Here is a 12187-nt window from a genome sequence, read left to right as displayed (position 1 = left end):
CTATTTGCTAATCACAACAACATATGCGAAATAACTAACGGGTTTGTTATTTTTAACATTTTTAACGAAATTTTATTCAAATTCCACTGTATTTTTTGATTTCATTAAATTAATGAACCTATGTCTAAAAGAGATGCTTAAGCCTATGGAAATATTGCTTGCTTTAATAGCTTAAATTAAATATCTGCTTTGTTGTTGGTCTGCTGATATTACAACGACTTAGCGTGATTGATAATTTACCAACCACCGCTGCCACCCCAACCGCCTTGGCCGCCGCCACCACCGCTCCAGCCACCATGACCGCCGCCATAGCTGCCACCACCACCGCTCCAGCCTCCGTGGCCGCCGCCGTAACCGCCACCTGAGCCGCCAGAGTTCAAGACTTTAACGATGATGACCTTACTGCCGCCGCCGCCATGACTACCAGAGTAACCACCGCCATGACCGCCAGAGTAACCACCGCCATGACCACCTGAGTAGCCACCGCCGCCGCTACTCCAGCCACCATGACCACCTGAGTAGCCACCGCCACCACCACCACTGCTCCAACCGCCTTGGCTACCGCCGCCGCCGCCGCCACCGCCTCCGAGCAAACCGCCCAGTTTCTGCTGAAGCAAGGCGCCAATACCGCCAGCACCACCGCCGCCGCCACCACTGCTCCAGCCACCGCCGCCACCACCACTGCTCCAACCGCCTTGGCCACCACCGCCGCCGCCGCCAAGTCCTCCCAGTAGACCGCCCAAAGAACGTTTCTGCACACTATGCGCCTGACCACAGGCAATAAGTGCGGCCGCAATGACCACAATACAAGCGAACGGTTTCATCTCAACAATCAACTCAAGCCGAATTCGATATATCAAAAAGCAAGATCAAGATCAAGATCAAGACTAATGGATCGAGTGCTGACGCGCAAACCTTTATAGGCGGCAAAGAAACCAAAAGAAACTATGAGATATGCAAATTCAATCGATATTCAAAGCAAGAAGTGACTAAAATAGCGCCAATAGAACTATGCGCGCCAGCCAAGCGTCTGATAAGAGCGGCAGTTGCGCGTTAGCAGGTGCGAGAAGGCAATACTAATTTGGCATTTTATTTGAGATTTAAAACCAAACAATGCAACAACAAATTGTGCGTTCAAATATTTAATAATCGTTCAGTTAGTCAAACAATAGAACAGTGAGGCTGCGCATGCGCGAAGCTACCGCAAATCGACGCGCGGGTAACCCGTTTGGTTATGCTTCAAACGCGCTGCAACTTGGCAGCACTGGCGCTTGGCAATCGTGGCATCGAACTTGATTCGCTTAAATAAGTAAATAAACAAAAACAAAAAATAAATTATTAAAAAATTTGAGAATAGAAGCTGGAATGAATATCCAAGCGCACACGTTTTTACGCTTAATTCACTACAATCAGCCATCTTAGATGCTGAAATGACAACGCGAACAGGTGAAACATTTGGAAGAAAACATATTTGACTGCAAAAAAGTATTTATTTGTCATTAAAATGTTTTCGCAATAAATTTGCACGTCATTATCACACTGAATGACACTTGATTGGATTTCGTACTTAAAATAATAGCGGTCATTAGCACAAATGAATTTGTTTGAAATAAAGAAAAAAAAATGAAAAATTCTGAAAAAAATATATAAAACAAAAACATAAATATATAAATATAAATATAGCAAAATTGGAATTAGGTCGAATAGGAAGCTGAAAATCTCATATGTTAAACTAAAAATGGGTTGTAATTGTTTAATGGTCTTTTTCTCTATTTTGACAATCATATAGAGATTAATAGCGGGACTAACGGCTTCTTCATGCATTCAATTTGCTTGAAATTTTTGTTGGTCAAACGAAATCACGAGTGAAGGTAGTGAAATCATCAAAAAATCACCTCGTGCGAGTCGTCCATCTACCTCTGTGGAGCTAAATCAAAATAATATCGAAAAAGCTAAATAAGCATTATTTGAGAATCGTCGTAATAGCAGCAGAGAGATAGCAAAGGATCTCAATATCCTTTATGGATCGACTCAACACAAATTGGTTAAAGTTTTAGGTATAAAGCGCGTCAAGGTTAGAATCGTATCAAAAAACTTGAATATGCTACCCTACTTTCATTAATCCCATCATTACTGGTGACGAAACACGGGTTTATGAATATAACGTCTATAACGTAGCCTAGCAAATGGCGCTCTGAAATTGAGCCGACACCGCCAATGGCATATAACAAGTGTATGGAAAATTGGATTAAGCTTTGTCATGTTCATATTGGCTCAGGAGCCTACTTTGAAGGCATTATAAAGATTATACCTAAAAATTTTGATTTTTTCTTCAAATTTCATCAAATATGGTATATGTTTTTGTGAAATTACTAAAAACAGAGCTTCTGAATTTGTTATTTTTATTGTAACTTATCTCTTCCTTCCAAGAGATAGAGAATTACAAGTAGATTCAGAATCAGAATGATAGCGGGTGAAATAATTTACATCAATGAAGTATCATCTGAGCTTTAATTGTTATTAAAATTATACAATAGTTTGATTTGAAACCTGTCACTTCAACTTCATTTTTTTTTTGACTCGAAATCGAACCGAACTCTCTTGTTGATATTATTACAAAAAGTAGCATCCAACAACGTTTAGTTGAAATTTTAAATTAGGCACATGCGAGTATCTACAATTTATAAATCTTCAACAGAAACTACCTGTAAATAAACAAACATATGCCATCATTTACTCAAGGTCAAGTAAACACCAAACAAAGTTACACATTTCCGGATTATCAAAACACTGTGTGTCTTTAAGTTAATAAAGCGCTGAGTTAAGCCAAAACCGGTTAACCCGACACATTGACCGTTAAACGTAAATGAGTACCGAAACGTTAAGGTTTTCGATCTTTTTCTGGGTATTTGCCTTCTGCAAATACAGAAAACGTGCTGCTAAATTGGCAGTGAAGAAGCGCGTGCAAAAACTGCAACATAACAAAAAAGATACAACAATAACGGCAACATTATCAAAGTGATGAGCCTATGCAATTTATGAATGAATTTAAATGCGAATAATGTGTGTCACTAAATTTTATATTGTCTTTTATAACACAATCTTCTTACCGGTTTCGCGACAGCAGATGTGTTCCAAAACAACTGTTCATAAATAATAAGTTTGGCAACTTTGATCTGAAACAATTTTATTATGTGCATTGCAAAGCAGTAATTTTCATATTTTTATTGGTAATTATTATGCTGAGGTACAGTGTATCAAAAAGTAATGCAAAAAACAAAAAAAATAATAATACTAATTAAAAGTGTTGCCTATAAGTATTAAAATTTACTATTAGTAGTTTTCTTAACTGTAATTTATTCCCCTTTTATTTTTGCGTTGGTAAAAATTTACACCAAAATCACCCTAAATGTAGGCAACACAAATTTCAGATAGCAATAATAAATAAAAGTGGAAAACATTGCCTACATTTTGGCGTTTTCTTAAATGTATATCAAAGGAGTTTTAGACAAAGTCGAAATGCAATCAATTAACAATTTTGGTCCAGCTTTAGACGAAACGTACATAATTTGCAAATTTACGAAATTGTTGTTGTGAAAAGCCTACAAAAAATATTGTCATACTAACAGAGATATATCCTTCAAAATAATTTTAAAAAATTTAATGATTACTTACATTCAAAAATTACTACTGTAGTTTCACAATTAAATAATGTAAAAAGTATAAAAAGGTTTTGATAATACATATTCTTATCTTTCAAATAATTTCTTCATAAATATTCTTTTTCAATAAAAATTTATTTAGCTATAATGGTTATACCCTGCACAAGGCATATTAAGTTTGCAACGAAGTTTGTAATATCTAGAAAAAAAGTCGAAGACCATAATGTTAATATATAACTGATCAGCATGACGAACTGAGTCGATTTAGCCATATCCGTCTTTCTGTCTGTCTGTTTGTCTGTCGGTATAACGCAAATTACATAGTCCCTCAATTTTTTAGATATCGATCTGAGTTTTCACACACTTCATTTTCATTTGTCGGAATCGCCGATACTTGACAACTGCCATTAAAATTGACCGATTCAAGTCGAGTTCTTGTATGGAAAACTTTTTTATTTGACAATGTATCTTGGAGAAATTTGGCGTAAATTATTGTCTAAGGCAAGGCTACAATTTTCAGATAAACTGTTCAAATCGGATCCCTATAAAATACAGCTGTAAAGGCTATTATACCTTCGGTGCAGCCGCAGTTAACGTATTTTCTTATTTTTATCTTTAGATTTTATTTCCCTAAATTATATTATATAATTTCATTTTTTTATATTTTAAAAGCATTTTTTCCTTCAAAATAGTTAATAAGTTACTCTAGCGTTACTTTTATATGGTTAAAATTATTAATTTTTAAAATTTTCTAATCAAAATTAAGACCGTTCATAAGTTTTAATTGCAACTACGAAGCTGTATACTTTTTTAAACACTTTAGCTGTACAAAAACGCTGCAAAGTGCGCTATCCGCCGCCTTTCGATCAAAGTGCATAATTTTGTTGACAACTCCGACTTCAAATAAACCGTAAATTTGCTAAGATCTACTTTATACTTATGTATGTATATTTAGATATACTTGTACAAGTATGTTTTATGTTCATACACCACATAATTAGCATATCATTGTCGAAAGGCCTAAATTCGTAATTCCAACAGTTAATTGATTGATATTTGAAGTTTGTCGGCACTTTTTGACTAAACTTCTCTTATGTTGGCTTTTTGTTATAAATATAAACGTACATATACTTTTTTGTGACCATCTGCTCTTTGTCTTAGCTTTTGAATCAAAACCGTTTGTTTTCTTTGCAACCTCTGACCTTAGCGGACAAGCTTGGCCTCAAGCGTAGATACTAATTATTCGTGGCTCAAAGCTTTCGCAGGCGTTATTTACTTTGTCATTCATGGTAGACTCTGCCGTCGGTCTACCGAGCGAATCTATATTGATCATCAGCAATCATCTGCAAGGTTTTAGCTACAGATATACAGTCATCAGTTATATATAAATAAATATATATGAAAATGTAAATGTAGATTTATGTGAAGGGAAATTAATGAGAGACTCTGTGTCGCCAAAGCATTTTCGTGCGCTTCCGTAATACCTTAGCCGGTTTAATTAAGTAATTGCTTACTATTCTTGTTTATGTATAAATACTCTTTTATATTTGTCTGACTAGTTTGGTAAATAGTTTTATGGCAGTTATTAACATTTTATAAATATTTGATTTTACAAATTTAAGGTAGTAAAGAGTTTAGTTATCGCTAACAATTATACTTTTAATCAATTCAGCTTTTAAATGGTTTCAGATTGTAGTTCAAATAACGATAAAATGTGAGAAAAAAAATGTTATTGGAAAAATACACATAAACTTCGAATTAACTACAGATTCCAGGCTTTTTAGTCGAAACTGAAACGGTTTAATTTACTAATCTGGTGTTGTGATACATAGCTGATTTGTTAAATATATGAAGACAGCAAAAAAAAGTTAGCAGATACATGTAGCAGGGTTGGGTGGCAAGCCATTAGCTGTCTGAATATTAAAGATAAAAAGACTGGATGTACTCAAAAGTTAAATGGTGTTATGTGACTTTAATGTTATCTAGAGAGTAGTATTGAATTTATATATCAGTACGAGATTAAATCCAACTAGAAATTCAGAAAAAAATAATTAAAAATAAGACAAAATTCGCCGAAGCTATGTTATACTATAAAATCTTGGTAATGCTGGTAAATCCTACCATAAATTTAGACAACTTGAAAAGCATCACTTAATCTGATCTGATTTTTAATTGCTTAACTATGAATTTCATTCCTAGTTTTTTCATATTTATCAGCAGGCATTTATTCTCTCCAATTTAAAATTCATATAGTTATACTTTTCCTTAATTATTAAGCTTTTAATAATTAAAATTAATTTAAAATTCATATAGTTATACTTTTCCTTAATTATTAAGCTACTGAAGGAATTTCAGTTGTTTATAATTAAAGTTAATTGTAGAAAATTTTTAAATTATGGCTTTAATATAGACTTATTGTAATAATTGTTGACTTAGCAAAAATTCGATATATGTTTAACAAATGTATCGACTAAAATCGTTAAAGTTTTCTATAATAATAATTTATGGTTTGGGAATCTTTTTTTTTTGTCTTATGCTAAGTACATAAGCAAAAAACAACAATTGTTCTATATATTTAACAGTATATTGATTGTTTTCTAGATATTTTGATTATTTTACATCAAATAAAATAAAGAAAAATTTGTTAAACCAAATAAAATTACAAAATCTATGTTTTCTGACATCATACTTGTTATACCCTGAACGAAATTTTGCACCTGTCCTTTTCTCACTAAGAAGCTGCCCATTTGTCGGAACGGCCGCTGTCAAACCACTATAGCATAGAACTGCCATACAAACTGAACGATGGAATCAAGTTCTTGTAAGGAGCCGGAAACTCCCGAGCACCTGATTCAAGACTGCACAACAGTCTGAAGAGGCAGGGTCAAGATCCTTATATTTATATATCCGAATAGGTAATACATCACCTCAATAGCATCCAGCACTGTAACGGAATTAATCAGTATGCTGGGCCTATGTGATTCGTTGTGACAGAAGGAGGGCACAGTTGGCCTTAAATCGCAGTGTAAGCCTCAATAAATTTCTATATATTTAACTGAAACAAACAATTTTAAGTATTCATATATTTCCTAATTTGTGTTCTAAAAACAACAGAATCCATAAACTTTTTCGAAGTACTAAGTTATTTCTTTTTGAAGTCTCAAGCTCGCAATGATTTGAAAGAACAAAACTCGTCATACTACCTATAGGCACAATATCCCAGCAGCACACACAATATTTTTAAAATCCCCCTGTTATATGTTCCTCATCTCTAATGGCCTTTGGAAATCATAGCGCTAGATTTTTTCGGTTGGCAGTAGCCAGATTTCTGAAAATTAAAAATAATTATGCAAGAGGACATTCTTGAACGAAACTAGGATTTAAAATGTTTTCTCGATTGGAGATTTTTATTCCAACTTAAAAAAATTAATAAAAATATATTGCAAGGAAGCAAAATATATTGAGATGGCAACAATGTTCACTGCATTGCATTTAGTCATCACCTTTTATTAAGCTTCCTTGTAGCCAAAACGAAGCTTAATATTAATTATATTAATAGCTTAAACGTACTTATAACCCGCGCTGACAAGTATACCCACAAACACACATGTGTACTCGTACATATGTTTGGCTATATATAAATAAAAATTACTTAATATGTTCCCACCCAGGAAGCCTCACGCAAATCGCTTGGAATTTCTACAACTTCCGTAAATGGCTCCGGAAAAAGACACGCTAATATTCACTATTTACAAAATCTAGTTAAAAAGCCATAACCAATTAGCAAAACACAAACAAATTGAGACGAAATAAACGCCGGCATTAAATTTGACAACTAAATACGTGCGCGAAATAATAATATAATAATAATTGGCCACAAATGAGAAAAATGAAGGAGTCATCAAAAATTGCTCAAAAAACCCAAACAGATCTAGTTTGTAATAAAAACAAATGACAACAACAAAAAACATGCATATTTATGGCTTAGTGTATGTGTGTGTTCGTGTGTGCCGCACAGAAGGCGGTGTTTAATGGGCAACAGTTGGGAATTTCTCAACATATTTACCAGCGCATTAATAATAAGTTAATTTATGATAAACAAAAACAAAAACTGAAAAAAACTTTCAAAGCAAAAGTTCTAAACTTACATGACGGATAGCGCTAAAGCGGAAAGCGTTAAAATTTTGAAGAAAAAACCAAAATAATTAGCGGCACGCGATTTGCATGTTCATATATGAGTATGTATATACGGCTGTAATTCACTTAAGCTTTATGGAGTATACATACATATGCTATAATACATACACACATATAAAATAATAACAAAAATTTTTAAATTAACCATTTTCAATATTTGTTTGTGAAACGTCTTAAACTCATTGCTAATTTGTAAAGGTGACTGATTCCAATACCGGATAATTCGGTTATATGGTTGAAAAAACACAAATCAGGGTATCCAAACTCTATCTCAAAGAAACGGTACAGTCAACAATTCACTTTTAAGAGATATCTTACCATCTTCCTGACAACTACGACAGTAGGGCTAAGCAATATTTTTTTTAATTGACTCTCAACCGCAGACTTACCAGTCAGAAGCCCTTCTACTTAATAAAGAGCACTTAAGAACTCTCTTGAACCTCCTATAAATAACAAGACTTTTACCAATAACCAGCATGTCGTCTAAACTTATTATGATATAAGATGAATATTTCAACACTAAATATATATTTCACTCTTTTCAAAATCAATGACAATGTCAAGATTCGTGATTATTTCACACTTTCGAACCGTTCATGCAATACTCATACTTGCTGCACTGCTATTATTTCGATCCTCACTATACATACGTGCAAACATTGCTATATATCAATTGCACAATTAGACTTTTGAGTTTGCAGCCAGCGTCACATCCTCGTCCATCATATTTCGGTGTAAATTTTTTTTAGAAACGTGGTTGGCCAAGATTTTCGATGACATCCAGCGAAGTATTGTCAGCAGATAAACGAGTTTATGATGCCTGTATTTACATATGTACATAGAGTCGCAGTATTAGACAATCAGTGTATCGGGTGTGTCCGATTTGCTTTTGGCGCGTACAAATCACACACGCTTACCGAATACGAAATGAGCAGCAATATTTTAAAAACTTAAACAATCTCCACTAACTGGTGGGAACGACAACCAATGGAGGCAACTGCACCCTACGCGAGTGTTTGGTAAGAGATTTAGCGGCTTTTGGGGAGAATATTAAATGGAGATTTGGATGAATCACAGCATGAGGTAAACATTTGGTAGTTGAGAATTTGAAAATCTATTAAAAGCAATATCATACGAATGTAAGTTCGGTAGCGTTGCCAAAACAATTAAACTTTTTATATATTTTTTTTTATGATTTCAATTTTTTCTGTACTCTTTTAACATTAATAAATAACTGCTAAAAAAAAATCGATGGTAAAAATATTTCTTGTTTTTTTTATCGGGTCCGAAAAAGAGCCTAAAATTCGGGCTTCTAAGCCAGAATACCCCCTTAAGAAATGCGTTTATTCGGAAATTTCAGTTTATTATAAATCTGTCCTGTTGTTTTTTTTTTTTTAATTCAAAAAATCTAGTCTCTTCGGAAGTCTGCTTACGTTATTTTAACACGGTTGTCACGGTTCCATATGTAGTTTTAGTACCCGTTTGGTAGACCTTTGACTAAACTTCTCAGTTCCTGTTCGTGAAATGGAGTGGCGCCTCCGTTCGACTGATGAATTTTTTTAGAAGTCCCGCTCAGGTGGTGTGGGTTCTTCTGCTTATGACCGATCAGTTTGAAAAGTTATGCTCCAATTTCGAATATTTTTAAACGAGAATTGCCATATATATTATTAGTTAGTCTATAACTATATTCGTGATTCGTGCGTTTTGCCAATAGATGGCGTAACGTTATTCTATATGAACTTTGTTAATCAATAAGTGTTTTTGCGGGGAGTACTTCTTCATTATTTTAACATAGAAAAGCCCAGCAGGAAGTTTATGGTGAACATGGTCTAGCTGAGTGAATGTGCCAAAAGTGGATTGCACGATTTCAAAGTGGTGATTTTGGCTTCGAAGATGAAGAAGGTTCTGAGCGGCAATAAATTTTGAAGCTGAGGAACTAGAAGCATTACTCGATGACGATTGCTGCCAAACACAATAAGATCTCGCGAAATTTTCGGCAGCCATTTTAAATTGTTTCAAAGCACTGGGAGAACTTTAAAATCAAGGAAATCGGTTGCCATATGAAACGTTGAGAGACAAGTTTGCATGTCGAAAATGGTGATTGAAGGCTTTAAAAAGATCACGTTTTTCATCGGAATGTGATTGATGATGAGAAATGGATCCATTACGATAAAACTAAATTCAGAAGTCATATATGAAACCCTGGCCAACCAGCCAAATCAGCGGCAAAGCCGAAAATCCATGACGCCATGGCATTGCTCTGTATTTGGTGGGATCAGAAGGGCGTGCTATATTATGAGCTTCTAGAACCAAGTGAAACCATTAATGGGGAACGCTACCAAAACATCTCATCAAATTGAAGCGAGCGATTTCCGAAAAACAACCGGGATTCGCGACTAGACTCATCGCTCATCTTATAGCCCAGACCTTGCGCCTTCTGACTACCATCAAATTCGTTTGATTCATTCTTGGCCGCCAAGCTGGCGTAATTCTTTTGGGATAGAATCCAAAAATTGCCAGAAATATAGAAAAATGTTATACTTGTAGCAATACTTTGAATAATAATATTTGCCATCTTTATCTTAAAAAAACGTTCAATTTTTGAAGAAAAGTTCAAACTAAAAAAAAAAAGCGCACGAATATAGTAATAGGCCCAGTATATATGAGGAATTAGTTATACTAAATTTTATTTAGATATTTTTATTGGTGCTTGATTAAGCTATTGGGAAGTAAACTAATCTAATGGGACTTAAAATAACGTCAGTTTACTGACAAATAAAGAAGTATTTTAGTATTTTAGTTTCCTTCGTCCATTTCCGGGTAAAAATGGATATAAAAATCAATTTGTATTGTTAAGAAACAATAGCAAAAATACCGATTACCTAACAAACAACAACGCTGCTTATAATTAGCATCTAATATACGGTATTAATTATATAATATGCTACAATGTAAAAACAAAATAAATATATATTCGTACATATTATTTATTATTAGGTTGCTCATACTAAAATTAGAATAACAAAAGTGTTAAGTCATTAAATAAAATATATAATTAAATAAATACTAAAAGTACATTTGAACGCATACACATACACACACACAAATGCAACTCTGCACATCCCCACTTATTGTTTTAGGTAATAACAAAAATTTGCTCAGTCATTAAATTGGAAAATGTGAATCTCTGTTATTTCCGAACAATTTGAAAGCGATCTTACGTAGTTATAGTTTCTATTATAAGCAAGAGAGTACAAAAAATTACACAATTTTGAATATAATTACTTGTATTTCTATTTAGAAAGGCACTAATTCAATTACTAAAACATACAGAAGCATATATGTGTATATACTTGCTGTTAGGTACAACCGGGAACAAGGGAATCCCCACGAAGTAGCTTAAAGCAACTAACTAAAGACTGCAAAGTAATCAAAATGACAACTTATCAAAGTTGACGATCAAAAATAGTAGAGAGTAAATTATGACAGAGTTTTATGCAGATTAATGTCTTAATTTCTAGTTTGTAGCATAAACAGCTACAATTAACCGTTATTAAGATATTTAACAGACATATCAACCGCCTTTAAACTATTAATAGCCATAAACTCTGCAATTTTGTCATCAATTTTCATTACACTTTGACATGTAATAAATTATAGACTGAAATAAATGCTCAATTATTTGAAGAAAACCCGCTCAAATTATCTTTGCCTTAACCACAAAACGGATACCAACGCCAATGACCGCATCGATTGGTCAACATTTCAGAATATCAGTTATTTAGCGCAGTGAATAGTAATATAAACAAATATTATTGCAACTATTTGTCAAACACACACACGCACACACATTTACCAAAGATTCTCAATTAATTGACCCCAGTAGGAAATGTAGCAACTTCATAATGTTTTAGCTCTCTGAAGGAATCCATTCAATGTGTTAAAATTTATTTGCCTACCCCAATTATTTATTAAAAATTAAAAAATCGTCATATGGCAATGCCACAAAAAAAAAGATTTTTAATTGATTCATCATTAAAATCTTTAATATTTTAATAACTTATCTTTCTCTTTTAATTTGACTAATTATTTCTGTGAGTAAGCTTTTTAGAAGTATGGCAACCTTAAACCTTAAAATTATTTTTTATACAGAAATTTCAGCTAATTTAAAAATTTTTATTATAATATTTTCCAATATTTAACATATTTTGTTTCTCAGTAGTTAAATAAATTTTAGAGAAGTGGCAACTCTGAATCGAAAATTACAGTTTGCGGGAACCTTATGTTAAGTTAAATTACGTTAAATGGGTCGCACAAACAGCTTTAAT

At 33.5% G+C, this 12187-nt stretch overlaps 1 protein-coding gene across 1 annotated transcript; it reads right to left on the bottom strand.

The window, feature by feature from the left end:
• Positions 1 to 236: 236 nt before the first annotated feature.
• Positions 237 to 824, bottom strand: LOC106624543 (uncharacterized). The gene has a single exon (XM_014244283.3). The coding sequence runs from the start codon at positions 822 to 824 to the stop codon at positions 237 to 239; it is 588 nt and encodes a 195-aa protein (XP_014099758.3).
• Positions 825 to 12187: the final 11363 nt, after the last annotated feature.

The sequence above is a fragment of the Bactrocera oleae genome, chromosome 5 (assembly GCF_042242935.1).
Source record: "Bactrocera oleae isolate idBacOlea1 chromosome 5, idBacOlea1, whole genome shotgun sequence".
NCBI classification, from domain to species: domain Eukaryota; kingdom Metazoa; phylum Arthropoda; class Insecta; order Diptera; family Tephritidae; genus Bactrocera; species Bactrocera oleae.
This window is presented reverse-complemented; position numbering and strand designations above follow the sequence as displayed.

What these genes read in the sequence shown, in the direction of transcription:
- LOC106624543 (XM_014244283.3), bottom strand. Translation starts at nt 824, where the DNA reads ATGAAACCGTTCGCTTGTATTGTGGTCATTGCGGCCGCACTTATTGCC.